The sequence below is a fragment of the Humulus lupulus genome, chromosome 9 (genome assembly GCF_963169125.1).
Source record: "Humulus lupulus chromosome 9, drHumLupu1.1, whole genome shotgun sequence".
NCBI classification, from domain to species: domain Eukaryota; kingdom Viridiplantae; phylum Streptophyta; class Magnoliopsida; order Rosales; family Cannabaceae; genus Humulus; species Humulus lupulus.
Window position 1 is genome coordinate 20,485,866 of NC_084801.1, and position 17,245 is coordinate 20,503,110.

Consider the following 17,245-nt stretch of genomic DNA (forward strand, 5'->3'; position numbering starts at 1 on the left):
TCCTTGCAAGTAACGTACAACACATCAGTGCCAGACTTCCTCACCATCCACTCAAAATTCTTTTTCAGTGCATACCTTCCCACTACATTCTTAAATTCTTCCTTGTTTGTGTACAACTTGCCAGGATGTATCTCCTCTGAAGGCGTACCACTAAGAGATGTCGTATAGACATGATTCTCCTCTATGTCTTCCCTAGTCCACATAAGAGGTTTGAATTTGGTACAAACTTCAAATTCAGAAGCAGGAGTACTAATGGAAGGACCTGGCCAATTGCTACTAGTTCCTGGTGTTTGGTGATTCTCACTACGGGGGGGTCTTCTTTGTCGCTCTGCTTGGTTGCTTGGAGTTAGTTCCAACCTCAAGGGAGGTACCTGTACAGCTCCATCAACTTCCAGCTCCACATCATCATCCTCATCCAAATCTACCACAGGATCATCGTTGTAATAGGGACCATCGAACTCATCTAAATGATCAAATGCGATATCGGCTCTGTGGTCATCTATATTATTAGGTAGTTGCTCATTCAAACCAACCCCCTGATCAGTTTCTGGGACAAAGGTCCCTACCACACTTCGAGGGGTTACAGATGGGGGGGTAGGCTCCAAATTCACATTCTTCTTCACCTTAGTCACAAATAGTGGCAGCAAGTTGTCCACACTCATCTTTGCCTTCATGCTCAAAAACACTCGTAGTTGACTATCTTTCACTAAAACCTCCGACGGAAACTTGGTGCATTTCATGTACATGTAACAGACTTCTAATTTTAGTTCATACACCAAAGGATCCACATCCAACTCTTCATACAAAACTTCACGCAACTTTTCCAGAGTAGTGTCAATGTCAAACATCAACGTCTTACTTGTTGGGGAATTGAATACCCAGTTGAAACCCTCGACAGCCCAAACACCATTATACAATACAGCCACAAATACAGTTGAATCTGTCACAAACAAAAAAATTTAAAGTCGCCCACAAATCGCCCAAAATACTTAAATTTTTTGCCACACATATAACATCGCACAAAATCGCAATGGCATCGTTCAAATGTCGCATAGTTTCATCCCTAACCTCTGACTTTGGTATAAATCGCACAAAATCGCAATTTATCGTTCAAAAATCGCAAAAAAAACGAAAAACCCAGAAAAAAACGCAGAAAACGGAACATAGTCTACTTTCATTTCAGAACACAAAATGGACAAAATACAACCAACAATGTGCAGATCCATACAACTTACACTAAATATAACAAAAGCCAACAATATTTTGCATAAAAAACACTTAACCATTGCTTTTGGGTGAGAAAAATGAATGTGGAGGTCGGTTGAGTGTGTGGGAGGTCCGGCTGAGGTCTGGCTGAGGTCGTGGTGGGTGGAGGTCCGGCTGACTGCAAGCCGTGGTGGTTTTTTTTTGTCTGAGAGAGAGAGAGAGAGCGAGAGAGAGAGAGTAAGAGTGAGAGAGAGAGAGAATGAATGTGACTTTTTTTTGTTTAGAATAAGGGTATTTTTGGGATGGAAAAGAATTAAAAAAATAGTTAAAAAATATATAATTAGATAGTTTAATTAAACAGCATGGGTTTAATTTTAGCCTAAAATGTCAAATTTCCCTTTATATTATATAGATATAGATGCCATTGCTTTTTTATTTTTGTTGGAATAAATCAAATAATATTGCTTATTAAAATAATTTTTTATTAGTGTGAATAAAAAGCAAAGTTACCGACCCGAGATCCGGATCCGGATCCGAAACCCATGACCGAATGTTCAAACAAGTGAAGTGAGTGACACCTAAACCTTTGTTGTCTCTCTTCTATCAGAGAAACCCTAAAGCTTAAACCCTAACCAACTTTTCTCTTCTGGAACAAAAACCTGAACGCCATTTCTGAGACCATTCTTCCCATTGCTCTGCTGAGCCCTCCAGCATGAACAACAAGAGAGGCTCGGGCCCTAAGGGATCAAAGAAGGGCAAGGCTTCTTCGCTCACCGACGATGCATTCTTCGGCAATGATCCCAAGAGGCGGCGGAAGAAGACCAAGAATGAAGATTTTATTGAGAGCAGCGATTCCGAAGATTTTTTTTCCGGTTCCGACGAAGATGGTGGAGCCAACGGTAATGAGAATGAGGTGGAAGAGACTGTGGACGAGACTAGGAAGAGGTTGGCGACTGAGCTTTTGGAGAAAATGAGAAAATCGGCCAAGGAAGATGATGATGATGATGAGGGAGGAGATAGTGGTAAGGAAATTGAGGAAGGAGAGAGAGACTCTTTGGTTGCTCAGATTTTGCAGCAGAAGCAGCTCGAGGAAAGTGGCCGGCTTCGAAGATCAGTCGCTTCGAGGTAATCTCTTGACCAAATGCTAATATTGGTTTATGAGAATTTTGGTTTTTTTCTATTGGGTATTCACTCATTGAAGTGTTTTTTTTCATGGTTGAAGTTGAATCTCATATTTAATTGAGAAAGCCATACACTGAACCATATGCATTAGAATGTAATATCTTAACTATTATGCTTATTAAGTTATTGGGTTGTTTTTCTTGTGAGATTCTGTATCGTGAACTTTGGGTTGAAGACTAATCCCAGTTAAAGCTGAATTTTTTTTTAAGTTAATCTCTTCAAGTTAAGATATTCGATATTGGCTTACAACTTGTTCGGTACTTGTGGCTAGATATATATTAATTTCCCAACGTATTATCAAATCAAAATGCTTAAGGATGGTCCAAACTTATTATCAAATCAAAATTCATTAAGGAGGGTCTATTTGTAACAATGCGGAAGACAATTATTAGCTGATTCAACCTTTGTAAAGGCTAAAGGAGTAATCAAAAAGCATGATGGGCATGTGTAAAAGTGTAGAACTATATTTCTTAGCTCAATTAATACGTTTTTTGACAATTTTTTTTAAATGTACATGTTTGTAATGCAATTTTATTCATATTCAGGCTCCAAAAGCCAGAAGCTTCTGATCAGTTTCAAGTATTAGTGAAGCATCGGCAACCTGTTACAGCTGTGGTTCTATCAGACGATGACTTGAAGGGCTTTTCTGCTTCTAAAGACGGTACTATTTTGCATTGGGATGTAGAAAGTGGGAGAGGTGAAAAATATAGATGGCCTAGTGATGCAGTACTAAAGTCCCATGGGGCCAAGGATCCACAAGGCCGGGCTAGTAAGCACAGTAAACTTGTTTTTTCGTTGGCTGTTAGCTCAGATGGACGATATTTGGCAAGTGGAGGTTCTGACCGTCATGTTCATTTATGGGATACTCGTACAAGAGAACATATTCAGGTAAATATTTTTTTGTCAGCTACTAAGATAGTCTTGGAATATGAATTAAGTGTAATTCAAACATTTTAGAAGGCTTAATTAAGAAAGTACAGCTAAACTCTTAAGTTATGAAACTTTCTTTAATTGGGTCAAGAGCTGAGTGTTGGATATATGTTTTCGTGATTGGCTGACTATATTTTCTGTCCGGTTAACTCTTCTTTAGGCCAATTTGTTGAGATATATTATTAGAAAGTATTCCAGAGAAAGCCCTATTTGAGAACATGGGGTCATAATTTCATTCATGTGACGACACTTATGTGTTTGACAGGCATTTCCAGGGCACAGAGGACCTGTTTCATGCTTAACATTTAGGCAAGGGACTTCTGAACTTTTTTCTGGTTCATATGATCGAACTGTCAAGATATGGAATGCAGAGGACAGAGCCTACATAAGTTCTTTATTTGGTCATCAAAGTGAAGTGTTGACCATTGATTGCCTACGAAAAGAGCGGGTTTTGACGGTTGGACGTGATAGGAGTATGCAGTTGTTTAAGGTAGGGTAAAATGATTTCTTTTTACAAATGGTTACTTCACACAAGTGAGGTAGTACTCAGTTATCCACTCTATAGCACATTTGGTTTTGATATCAGTCTCTGTTCTTGCCTAATTAGGTACCTGAAGAGTCACGATTAGTGTTCCGTGCCCCTGCTTCCTCTCTAGAATGTTGTTGCTTTATTAGTAATGATGAATTCTTATCTGGCACTGATGATGGAAGTGTTGAGCTGTGGAGCCTACTGCGAAAGAAGCCCGCTTACATTGTCAAGAATGCACACGCTTTGTTGGCTTCAAACAAGAACTTAGAACAGAAGGAATGCCCAAGAATTCCTAACGGCCACATAGGTAAGGATAATGATTCCCCTTCTCCCCCTCTTTTCTCTTGCCTTTGTTGAAACCTTAAGCTTCTTTCATTCCGGTGCTTTTGTATGTTTAATTTTATTTTACCTTGAGATGAAGATGAAACTGAAAGATACCAACTTTGGATGTTCTTGCAATTTATTGACCGTTTCTTGTGCTGGCTTATTGACCTCTATTTTTGTTGGATCCTAAAATACAGAAAATGGTAACCACACCTCTGAAAGGTTTGTTTCTTCATCTGTATATTCCTGGGTCAGTTCAGTGGCCGTCTGTAGAAGTAGTGACCTTGCTGCATCAGGAGCTGGTAATGGTTCTGTTCGTTTGTGGAGTATTGGGAGTGAAACCAAAGACATTCAACCCTTATACAATCTACCTGTGGTAAGTGAAAAAGAAGTAACAAATCCCTATTACTACTCCGAGAGGATGGAAAAGGATATATATATATATTAAATAAGGAGAGGTGTAGATGAAAAAGGACAGGATATTTACCTTTCTTTACCAAATTTTGAATTTTCTGGTCAACTCATATATTTTCTTATCTTTTGTGCAATGCAGGTTGGGTTTGTGAATTCCTTGGCTTTTGCAAAATCTGGAGAATTCCTTATTGCTGGAGTGGGGCAGGCAATTCTCTTACCCTTGTTAACTCCCCTCATTATGATTTATGTTCTCTCTTTTTTATTTATTCTTTTTCTTGTATTTGGTGTGAGTAAAAAGACTTGCATGACTTGAAGGAAAATTCAACTTTAGATATTTGCTTTTAGGATTATTGTTTGAAGTTGAAACATAAAAACAGTCAGTTGAAGAATTTAGTACAACTTAAACAGGACTTGTTGGGTGGTGGCATGACAAGTTAGCATGACAAGTTATTTCATCATTTGACAACATTGAAAAAAGGGTAGGGTAGATATCATGAAACAGTTTTTGATGCGAGGAAAAGAGACAAGAGGGGTTGGAGTTTGGTATAAAAAGTAAAGATTGATGCTATTGTTAGGGTCACACAAAATTGAAAATATGTTAAAAAGACCGAATGATTTTCGGTCATACTGAATGGCTAACAACTTTGTGAAATTCTTTAGATAAAAAAGAACTTTGTGATTTTTTTTAGATAAAATAGAACTCTGTGAAATTCTTGGTCTATTTTGATTTTTTTGTTTCTTATGGATGTGTGTTTGATTTTACAGGAACCTCGCTTGGGAAGGTGGGGACGCATCCCTACAGCTCACAATGGAGTAGCAATTCATCCACTCAAGCTTTCTTAAGATGGCAAAAAACAATTTTGTAGCTTCCCAATTTTTTTATTATACAGTGAGTTGATAATATAAATGAAAACATTTTTCTTTTCCTGGTCAACCTTAATATATGTGATTGTGTTCATTATCATTTACCTTCCTCATTCATTTACATTATCTACCTTTTTGATACGAGTGAGTTCAAAATGAACAAGCATATATACATATATGCATATATCTCCCGAACAGAACTGTTCATTACGAAGGTTATTTACCCAAAATAAAAAAGTTCGATTGTCATTAAAAAATTATAAATTATTTAAATTATAAATTTACATAATTATATTACAACACGTGAGAAAATTCACTATGAAAAGAAGCCTAAACGTCATATTATGATGGCTTTGTTCCGTGATAGAACCAGAAGGCATAAATTCTCTTCACCCTTTACTTAGATGAAAGACCAAGTTGTGTTAAACCCAAGACAAACCGTGTACATATAGAAAAAATAGAGAAAATTTCTTTGCAAGAATTACAATAATAGCAATCAAGATATATTCAGATTAGCTTCTGAAATCATTTGAACATGGATGTACTTAAGAATAAATTAAAAAAAGGAAATTATATATTGACAGATCCTTGATGAAAAATGTATGCAACACGTGAGAGAAAATACCAAAATAGAAACATTGTACTACTACTACCGGCTAGAGAGTTCGCAAATCAGAACCTCTCCCCAATTGGTTTTTTTCTTTTCTTTTCCTTAAAATTTGCTTTCTTGAAGTTGAGGCTAAGGGGAGAGCAAATTCTCAGGTATGGGACAAAAAAATCAGCAGCCCTGCTTTTTAATACAACTGCACCATCAATGCACACAAGGCTCTATATAATACAGTTGCCTAGCCAACCAAATTGTCTAAAATCCAACTTTCCCACCTGACGATCAATGTTTTGCTTAAATTCCGAGTTAGCCCAGTTAAAACTGAATTTGAGAATTTACATCAGTTCCCTTCTACTTCTTTTTCCTTTTTATCTTCAATGGTAGCTTTCGAAGAGCTGCCATCTTTTTCAACTGTTGTCTCAGCAATGCCGGTAGTGGCTGGGTCTGAAACTGCAGTCTCATCATCTGATTTTGATGGCTCAGCAGGAACTGGACTTGGGGTCTTGTCCTCTAATGCTGCCGAAGGTCCACTGGCAGCTTCTTCATTGTCTGCTACTTTATCAGGAGACGAGGGAGAAGGTTTGGCAGCATCAGAAGATTCCAAAGGTTTTGCAGCATCTGGGGATTCCAAAGGTTTCGCAGCATCTGAAGATTCCAACTGAAGCTCACCATTTGGTAGGATATTAGATGGGTCACCAGAGTCCGAAGTCTCCCTCCATTCAACCCACTCAGGGGGTTTATCAGTTTCTTTTGATTCCATTTCTCTTAAAGTGCTAGATTCCTGCAACACAGTATCTTCTGATTTTGCTTCCGGTTCTACCGAAGATGTTGCAGTGTCGATCAATTCATCCTCCTCACTAGCATTAACGTCTTCTGAAACATTTTTTACTTCAACTGTAATGTCTTCCCCAACATTAACATCGTTCTCACCACCATTGAGAGCACTGGTTCCTTCTGCATTAGGTGACGGGGAAGCAAGTGGCCCGGTTGAACGCTCATTGGGATCACTGTTGTCTTCTTCAAAAGCAAACCAGTTGGAATTTGTAAAGAGAGAACCACTGCAAGAGCAACAGTATCACATCAACAAACCTTGACGAGAGCACAACAGACAGGATGAACGCACAATAATTTCAACCTACCTGTCCTGGTCATCTCCCAACCGCAGAGAAGATATCACAACTTCAGCAGATTCGTCATCAAAGTAGACATCCTGCCCATGTGTCATGCAAAAAACTTCTCTCATTACCAAAAATCCTCTACTGAATATACACTTGAAAGAAAAAACTAATGCTCAAGCTCAAGTCAGAAAAACATGTCTCCAAGACTGTCTTTATATTCTGTCTATGGCTCACAAAAATTATTTTACTTGTAATCATTATTATTTTTCAGGGAAAAGAATGAACTCGGTTATGTTTGTATATCTATCATGCAAGCACAAATATAGATCAGATTAAGTACTAGCAACAGTAATAGAAATAACATGCGATAATCAGTTTGTCAATATAGAAACTGCATAAATTTCTAATTAAAATAACAGGCTATAGCTCCTGCTAGTAATACAGGAAAATAAAGCAATGCAGCTTATAGGCCAAATATTTGTAGTTTGTCAGGTGAAGCAAACTAGTACATGTTACAGAAAACATACATAATAGTAACCTCAATCAGTACATAGAAGAACTACTTAGATCAAACATTAACTTCTGTATAGCAACTTTCTATGAAATTCAAGGTTCAATCAAGTATTTATCAGTGCATGAGAATACCCTATATATTACACAAGAATATATTCCCAACAAAAAGCCAAAAAAAAATTGTTCTCATACCTCGTCATCTCCGCGTTCGAGTGATCCATGGCCCTGAAAATGCATGAAGGTTTTCCAGTTACAAAATAATCATAACACAGTAGAAATAGCAGTTAGAAGCACTATCAATGGTATGCATGTGAAGCATAGCAATAGATATATGCAAAATAAAATTGTCAATAGATCTTATAACAATCAAGACTCACAAGGCAAGAATCAGATAATCAGATTACATTCTATACAAATTATACTAGTGAAAATTTCAACATCATATCATTGTTATTATGCACCTCATCCATATCATTGCTATACATGCCGTAGCGGAAAGCCTGGCTCAAGTTGTTTGCTAGGGCTGCAACATCATAATCTCTATCTTGGTAATCATCATCATCACTGTCCCTTGCCCGGTCCTGTAATGCGGTTGGCCGCCTGTTATATTAAATGACTAGTTAGATAACTCAAGCAGGATACAGTGAGAGAGAGAGAGGTATTACATTAATACAAGCAAAAAAGCAATAATTTTAATCCAGATTAAATATATTTGTGTGCATGATCACAAATTTTTTAAAAGTAGCACTTAAAACAACAAAACAGAAGATACTAACTCAAAGAAACAATTTTAAGAAAAAGAACATACCCACAAGCCCACTGATAAACATTCTCCAGAACATTACGCTTCGCTAAGACATTTGTATGATCAGACCATTCACTGTTTCCCTATAAGAAGTAATATAGAACAATATTAATGAAAAATATAGTAGTACAAAAGATTCTAAGCAAACAAATTTTTCAGCTAAAAGTATTATGCCTGCAAACACTTTTAAAAAATAAAAGCAAACCTGCAATATAGCCAGAACGTCACTATTTGAATTCCCAAGTTGATTAATTTTGTTTGATAAACGAGTGATATGTCCAATATTCCCTATTCTGGGTGGCGATCTGCCCTCAGCAGGGACTGTTGGCTGCACAGCAAGAATGAACATGTTAAATCACACATCTAACATCTGTACTAAGAACAGAAAAAAGAAGAAAATGCAACACAAGCTCACACAGAATACACAATCCTGATAAATGTATAATCACCAATTATGAAGAAGTGGACCACCTTGTTTGAATCAGCTGTCAATGTGACGTTCTTTTCCACTTCAAGTATTTTCCCAATAAGATTACAGTCACGGAGAACATGTTCTACAAGTGGAGCATTCTTGCTCTCCAAACATGAAATTATAATGTTCTCTACGTGGTGATGCAGAAAGTTATTATACGGGTACCTAAAGTAGGAACAAACCAGGGAATAGGAGAATTAACCATCCATCACAACATGAGTCGCAGCCTTTTTTTTTGGCTTGGAAAAGAGCTTAAGGACTTACTCAAAGAACAAGTCTAAAATTCGTTGTACAGCTCCAAGACGGATCAATTCCTTCTCAGCAGCTTCACTGCCAACTGCCAGTAACACTGAAATAAACTCTACAATCTGAAAAATTACACAATTCAGTGCAATCCAGCACAGAGTTTAGATGCGTGTTAGCCCATTAGCTTACATTGACGACATTACTCAAGTAGACATCAATTATAATGCTAAAAACTCTATGTCAATCAAACATAAACAGTCCATGTAATTGATCCACATGGACAAAGAGAAATTGAGAAACAAACCAAAAAAGGCAGTAATTAATCTAGACCAGATAATATGGCCCATACACCTACCTTTAAACGATGCTTTCCTACAGGGGGCTGTAACTTGCCATATGTAGTTAACAAGATGTTGTCAGAAGATGAAACATCTAAAAGCTTGAGCAAATCACCTGGCATGATAACAAGTGATAAATAGTCAGCACGTAATTTCAAAACGAATAAAAAGAGCTTCATAAATTGATCATTTTTGGGGATAAGAAACAAGAACACAAATTGATCATTCATAAAAGACATAAAGATTAAAGAGATACAAATATAACACATATACAAGCTTGGGAGGCCATGAATAATTAAAGAGACGCCATCAAGCTTGGGAGGTGGGTTAAAATGAAAAAGGTTCACTTCCCTAATGGAAGTGGAAAGTAACTTATGTAAGATGCATAACCTTTTCTTGCATGAGTTGCTTCTACTGAGATTACCTAGTATAGACAATTCTACAAGATGATTAGCCTCTAACCATTTGTTAGAATGCTTGAGGCAGTGCCAATGGACAAGATAAGTTTGAGAACCAAATAGTTCATCCAAACCTCTAATTGTACTAAAACACAGCTAACAATATCATGTTCCCACACATTTTAACACAGACGCATGGAAACTGAGCCAAAATAGATAGGAAATGAGAGAAACAAAAATTCACCTAAGCTCTCCAGCATGCCCTCAACTGTATCTGGATTAGCAGTTACAGTGGATCCAAGAGTCATTTGACGGCCAAACATGTGATATGCTCCCATGTTTAATCTCTTAGGGTCTAACAAAGATATGCATATTGTCAATGAGTTAATTAAAACAGATTTTGGGCGTGATTCCTCCAAGGCATGACGAAACAATCTTCCAACAAAGCTGCAACAGAAAAATTAAATTAATTCTAACAGGAAAGCTAGAGCATAACACTATCGGTATAAAATATGATGTATAAATACTACCTTGGGCTTGAAATTTTAGCAGAAAGTCCAGCAGGTGCAAAACGCGTAATCGCACAAAGTGTTTCTGCTGCATTAGCATGCACTTCTGGAGAATCCTGTACGATTCATTTTAAAAAGATTCAGCATGTAACGTTTAGCATTCCAAGATATCAGCACTCTCTACAACCAGGTGTTATTCATAAAAAAAAGTATTTATATATATATTACCATTGTCATTTTCTTTACTGATTTCAACATAAAACCAAGTTCATAAGAAAGAATTAGATCTTCTATTTATCTAATATACTTTAATATAAAATAATATAACGTAATTGTCCACAAAGCTAGAAGCACCATCAAGATTAATAAGACTTTGGCCTTTTCTACGTAATAAAAGAAACAAATCTATTTCAACTCTTACTATCAAAATGATCCATTATGAAATAAAAATGGGTAAAAATTACAAAAAAGCAAAATTAAAAGGAGGTTATCTATAATATAATTTTAAATCTACACAAAAGGCAGATAAGCTAATATATTTCGTATTAAAATACCAGGAGAGGCCGATTTGAAAGAAGCAAAATTGAATCCTAATAATTATTTTCTGTTGCAAACTGATATTTGGAGAATTCAAGAAATGAAGATTTTACCAAAAACCATAGCTCTATAGGAAACATTCTAGAGATACAAAAATTAGTATGAAGCTAACTGACATGGGAATCAGCTAACAAGCACAACTAAAGAAAGAAGACGAAAAACTGAGAAGAGCTTAATCGCGAATACACGCAAATTCACTAAATGTAGCTCTCATGTACACTTCAAAGTACTTACTGAAGAGCTGAACTTATCCACAATCATCTCCAGCACATTTGAGTCTTGTATCCACTGCACTGCGTCTGTATAATTTGCGTACATATGTTCATCAGCCCCAATCAACCGTATTAAGACCTATTCAACAAGAAAATACTTTTTTCATTATTTATAACAATTGTGTATCCTAACACACCAAGTGCAGGGGGGGCAGAAAAAACAAGAGTTTTCCTTCAATGGAGAGCAGTGGCAATAAGAAGTCCAAAGGTTTTCAACAGTTAGGTAAAATCAAAACAGAGGACAAAGAAATGAAGTTATAAAACATCAAGAAAGGGTAAAAAGTAGTATACCTCCATAATGGATGTGATTCCAATCAGGTCAACAAGCTTCTGCATAATTTCTCGATGAGCCTGGACAATCACACAAGTTCAAACTAAGAATAAGTAAAAGTGACATCAAGAAAAAGCTCAATACGGAATGTAATAATATTTTCTAGTTACAATTTAAAACACACAGCTGGTACAGACAAAGAACTAAATCTAAACATCTCACACTACATGAAAAATTTGCCAATAAACTGAAGATTTTTCAATTCAGTCATAACAAACTTTCTTTCTTTTAAAATTTGGAGGGGTAGTATTGATTTAACCAGGAACGTACGGAAAGGAGGTTCTGAAAGCAGAAAACTTCTAATTTGGTTCCAGCGAATTTTATATTTAAAAGGAGAAAAAGAAATCATTGATTTATTCTCTAATTAGTTACATTCCTTGTTCCCACAATATTGGCTTGCAAGTCCACAAGTACATATCATCGTACAGCATATACTGCCAAACTAATTGCATTGTATTATAATTCACTCCTTTCCCAACTTCTTACTATCACATCCTACCTTTTAATATATTTTTTAAAAGAAAAATCATTTTGTATTAATGAGAAATTAATACAGGAAAGGTGTGAGTGAATCACACTTAAAACATTGAAAAACAAGAAACATTACAACAAAAAACTCAAGTCCCCAAACAAAACAGAAAACAAAATGCCCTTAAAATCTTTACATCATATAATCAAATTGAAATCATGGAGCATTTTCTCCCACTCATTTTGCATTACTAATACATATCTAGTTATTAGAAGCACATCCACACTTCGTGTAACCCCACGAGCATAAGTAATTATTTCTAAAGGGAGTCCTGTCAAATGACAGCCCCTAGTTTTCCGTGGTCACTTAGCCAGTCGGCAAAAGCATATCACTTGGTAACAATAGAAAGCAAAAAGGTTTATTTAAAAACATTACTAAATTTTAAACAATAATAAAATTTAACTAAACCTGAAGATAAGATGACAAATGTTTAATAATTTATTCTGTGAAGCAATGTGTTTAAAAGAACCCCTGAATAATTAAAATGGGTGCTAACATTACAACTGTGCCAACAATGACCAATAAGCTTTTGAAGATCAAAACTCAGAGTAAACCATAATATCATGAATGCTTCTTTGAATTCTATTACAACAACCTCCAACACTTCAGATATAAGTGACACAGAAGTAACAAGCCATACAAAAATCTTAATCCAAACAGGAATTTCTGACAAGAAGAATTAACAAAAGAGAAAGGCAAGATATTTTTACAATTTACATGAAATTAAAAGACAGTAATTGAGGTACTTACTTGAATATAGCTCAAAAAGGGAGCTGTCTTACGCAACAACAAGCATATGACAACCTGAAAACACACAAGAATCATGGGAAAAGACCTAAAAATGGCAAATATGAAATGGTATTCTCAAATTATGTATGTAAAATGTTTCGTCCCAAAATCCAGAAATAACTAAAGTTTGAAATTTAATGAAAAAGGTACCTTGCTGAAGTACCCAGCCAGAAACGGACTGTGAGTATGTTTTGGTTCCAAAAAGGAAAATAACAAATCCATCAACTGCCACAAGAAAACCTACATAGTCAAACACTACACTTTTTCCTTTGAAGTAAAAAAAAGGACTAAATAGTCAAACTTCTGACCTCTTCATCTTCTACCAATGTCTTGAGGATGATATCAACTTCACAAGTAAAAATCTCACAGGCAATGAAAGGAAACCTGTGGAAAAATATATTTGCAAGATCAACAATTGCATTGAAACAATCTTCACACGCAAAAGCTATATTCTCTTTCAAAAAAAAAAAACCTACTTAATATTCCGTCTCCTCTCAGCATCATCAGGAGCTTCTTCAACAATGTATCTGATAAGTTGTTCAACCTGGGCTCTTTCTCTCAAACTACAAAACGAAAATAGTGGAGAGGCAAACTAAATAGAAGTATTTATTTAAAGAATATATGATCAGGATGCAACTAAAAAAATGTCACATGGAAGTGACTGAAATAACACTAAACAATCACTAAGATTATCCAATAAAAATTTGTGTGTAACTTCCAGAGCAATGAAAATTATACAGTTATTTGGACTTCGGAAAAATAGGAGACTATCTTAAAAAATGTACAAACATTTCAAAATATAATAGGTGTGCCTTGAACATTACAGGAGTAGAAAAAATAGCTTCCAAGGTCAGAAGCTCAAAAATAATAGTAGAATATTGCAATTTATGCATTCCATTCACATGCCTTAACTAAAAACTATCCTTTTTATAACAATTCTTGAAAGATCATCCTCCAATGGCACTAAGAATTGAATGGATACATTATATTACACAACACAGAGCTTAAATGAGGAAAAAATGAAACAAGTGAAAATAGAACTGTACATACATTTATTTATAGATTTAAGTAAAAAAAAACAACAAAAAGCTTTACAAGTTAATCAGTCGTCCATTAAGAGCTTTGCACTCTTGAATGATTTCGTCTTCATCTAGAAGTTCATCCAATGTGAAACTATCCTTGTCCAAAATTGTCTCCACCTACAACACAAGAGAAAATAAGACCGAAAATCATTTAACTTGATTAAATAATATAACATCCCAATAGAAGAAAATCAATTCCACTTGAGTGAGTAGATGGCAAGTAAATAAGAAATAGTGGAAATAAAATCAGAAAATTGTTTATGGCCTTAAAAAGAACACAAAACAATAACCGAACTCAAGAGAAAATTGAACTAAAATCCTAATTCCTGAACAGTCCTTATTTCAAGATTTTGCAAGCTGCATCACCCGATGTGTCCATAATAGTGGAATACATATCATCCATCCTTAACATAGAACAATAATACATCTTGCCACAACCAAGGTTAGACCATCATTAAGCCTTTTTCTATAGCCTACCTATCCTTTAGTTACTTTTTCTGGTAAACAAATTGATTCAATAGTACCACTTTATTTGTGTTTCAATCCCTTGATAAGTTAAGGTGGCATCGCCTGTAATGGTCAAATAATCTTGAACAACCTACCAAATCGTAACCAAACACTTCTCTCTCGATCGACAATGTGTATTTTTAGTATCAATGGAAATACCTCATAATTGACAATCTAGATCTACAATTTATGGAAAGAAGGACACTCATACAACATGAGAGGCAAGCACAGGTTTGATTGCTAAACTGACACTTCTCTAATTATTAATCCGCTTCAATTACTATAAATATTTTATTCGTGCTCAGGCATGTTTCTTGATAAAAACAAAATTTAGCTGCACTTTGCCACCAATCATAATTTAAAACAACTCTCAAACTCACGAAAGACAACAAACTAAGAAATTTCTAACTCATAAAATTGATTGAATAAAAGAAGTGATTTGCATAATTTTAAATGTTCAATAACTTCCTCGTGATCAGTTCTAGAATGTGCTTAATATAGTATGGTACGCAGAAGACTACTCTCTACTGACATTTGGCTACTTGAAAAAGCCTCAATTCAGTATGCTATTTCCATTCAAGATGGAGATCAAATAAGTCGCTGTACATAATATTCTAAATAAACAAATAAATGGCACCAGATATGACATAGCAAAATGGTATGTATTATAATATGTATCAAGATAAGACTGCCGCGTCTGCATTCTCATACATATATCCAATTGCTCTGTTTCTATAAAACTAAAAAAAAAAGATCGTTTCTCTATTTATACCTTACTTCAGACTATTTCTCTATACACTCTTTTGCAATTCACAACTCTACTCATCAAGATTCAGCACCTATCTTGGTCTTATTTTTCTCGGATAAGAATCCAAAATACCAGCACTAAGTTAGCAATTCCTATTTAACCAACACTTTCAGAAATTTAAACTATGGCATTAAACCGCAATCAAAATGGCACAACTAACTGCCTATAAATTACTCAACTTGGGCACCAATCTAATAAAAAATCCCTATAAAATCTTAATAACATACCAACTACTCCCAATTCAAACAAAATTACAAAACTTCCCAAAAACAATGTTGAATCAAGACTTTCGAAATTCTAATCCGATCCCACATTTTTCACGGCAACATAACAGAAAACAAAATCAAATCAAGAAAACCCAGAAATTAAATCACCATAGAAAACAATTCACAGCGCACATCGATCACTGTTACATATAAGTAAATAAAGAAAATAAAGAAAAGAAAAAGATAACGGGTAACGCACAGGAGACGCAGTGGACAAGCCCGCCATACGCCAAAACATGTTGAATTCGGCAAAAGAAATGGCCTCCACGAGGCTAACAGTAGTCAGATCTACAGAAACCCCACTCCGTGAAACCCTAGCACTCCCTCACCAATCCCTCGAATCCACAAATCACCTTACAGTTCCTCCACACAAGAAAGATCCAAGAGGAAAGCGAAAACCCTAGATTCAATTGGGATCGAATAAAGGGGTTTCAGAGAAAGAGAGAAAAGGAAGAAGAGAGAGAGAGAAACAAATAACACCAGCAATCGCGGGAGAGAGATATGAGAGAGTGCCTATGGAGATGAGTGTACGGCTGATATCAAAATATAATTTCATTTGTTTTAGATATATTTGGTTTCTAATTTATTCAAATAATAAAAATAATTTGTTTTTAATTTATTGTTAGAAGGGTTTTTGTTACTCCCTTACTACAACTTGTATAATTGTTTTCTAATGTAATTAATTGTTTTTTTTTTCATATTGTCAATGTTATATATATATATTGCAGTGTAAAAAAATTTGGGATTTTACTATTTGAGTGTGAAGATGAAAAAAAAAATTAGTTAAGGAAATTGGAGAAATATATAAAGATTTGGGGATAGAAAAGAAAGTAAGAAAGAAAGGTTTTGTTTTCTTTTTTCTCTAGGTTGTAATCTTAGTTTGATTTTGCTCCTTTAAAGTTGGAAGCTTGTTGGTTGCCTTTGTTCTCTTTTTCTCCCCACTTGGTTGCCACATTTAATATCTTCATCAACAACTTTATGGTCTTGGTCTTTATATTATATTTGCATGTTGAAGAAAAAAAGAAAGTAATGCATTGTTATGTGATGAATTTTTATCACAAAATAAAGCATGGACTAAAATTAACACATAATAAATATTATATTTTTTATTTAGTATTTTGCTATTAATTAATATAATTTATTGATTGAAAGCTTTTTAATTTTTAATTAATTTATTTAAATAAATCTTTTTGTATATTTTCAATAAAAGTTAAATAATTTTGTTGAATTTTTTAGTTAATTTGCATGCAAAGTATTGAAGCATAATTATAAAAATTTGGCTAAATATAACATATTAGTCAAATTTAGAGTCAAATTTAGTATAGAATTTACCCATTATGGTTTAAGACATTAAATTTTATTTTTATTTTTTGTGATTTAGAAATTTGACAAGGTTGTCCAAGTCTCATTGGTAAAAATGATATCAGTACAAAACGAGGAAATATATTTATCAAAATTAATCAAAACGGCCCTTGTAATTTGTAAAAAGAACCTTAGAAAAATATATATTAATTTATGACAAATGGTTACTGGACCATATATTATGTTATATTGTTTAACAAAATGAAAAATATTCATTTAGAGTAATTGTCGGTTTGATATTAAATGT

General features: G+C 34.8%; 2 protein-coding genes across 2 annotated transcripts; one reads left to right on the forward strand and one right to left on the reverse strand.

The window, feature by feature from the left end:
- The first annotated feature begins 1,793 nt into the window (after positions 1-1,793).
- Positions 1,794-5,549, forward strand: LOC133802586 (U3 snoRNP-associated protein-like EMB2271). Its single transcript, XM_062240926.1, has 7 exons — positions 1,794-2,331; positions 2,934-3,276; positions 3,584-3,808; positions 3,926-4,154; positions 4,369-4,547; positions 4,725-4,790; positions 5,351-5,549. The coding sequence occupies exons 1-7, from the start codon at positions 1,919-1,921 to the stop codon at positions 5,426-5,428; spliced, it is 1,533 nt and encodes a 510-aa protein (XP_062096910.1). The 5' UTR covers positions 1,794-1,918; the 3' UTR covers positions 5,429-5,549.
- A 381-nt stretch (positions 5,550-5,930) lies between these two features.
- LOC133802585 (uncharacterized) lies at positions 5,931-16,187 on the reverse strand. Its single transcript, XM_062240925.1, has 19 exons — positions 15,836-16,187; positions 14,069-14,172; positions 13,450-13,536; positions 13,282-13,357; positions 13,124-13,198; positions 12,935-12,988; positions 11,616-11,675; positions 11,287-11,403; positions 10,477-10,571; positions 10,191-10,393; positions 9,566-9,663; positions 9,229-9,332; positions 8,964-9,129; positions 8,698-8,820; positions 8,496-8,575; positions 8,149-8,287; positions 7,880-7,912; positions 7,196-7,266; positions 5,931-7,114 (listed from the first exon to the last, which is right to left on the reverse strand). Exons 1-19 carry the CDS (start codon positions 15,872-15,874, stop codon positions 6,397-6,399), a joined length of 2,442 nt encoding a protein of 813 aa, XP_062096909.1. The 5' UTR covers positions 15,875-16,187; the 3' UTR covers positions 5,931-6,396.
- Positions 16,188-17,245: the final 1,058 nt, after the last annotated feature.

Excerpts from the sequence above, each read along its gene's own strand:
- LOC133802586 (XM_062240926.1), top strand. The coding sequence starts at position 1,919 with ATGAACAACAAGAGAGGCTCGGGCCCTAAGGGATCAAAGAAGGGCAAG. Across the intron at positions 3,277-3,583 it reads GTACAAGAGAACATATTCAG|GCATTTCCAGGGCACAGAGG; the intron begins GTAAATATTTTT and ends TGTGTTTGACAG. Across the intron at positions 3,809-3,925 it reads GGAGTATGCAGTTGTTTAAG|GTACCTGAAGAGTCACGATT; the intron begins GTAGGGTAAAAT and ends TTGCCTAATTAG.
- LOC133802585 (XM_062240925.1), bottom strand. The coding sequence starts at position 15,874 with ATGTTTTGGCGTATGGCGGGCTTGTCCACTGCGTCTCCT. Across the intron at positions 11,676-12,934 it reads CCTTTTTGAGCTATATTCAA|GCTCATCGAGAAATTATGCA; the intron begins GTAAGTACCTCA and ends GTGATTGTCCAG. Across the intron at positions 8,576-8,697 it reads ACGTTCTGGCTATATTGCAG|GGAAACAGTGAATGGTCTGA; the intron begins GTTTGCTTTTAT and ends TACTTCTTATAG.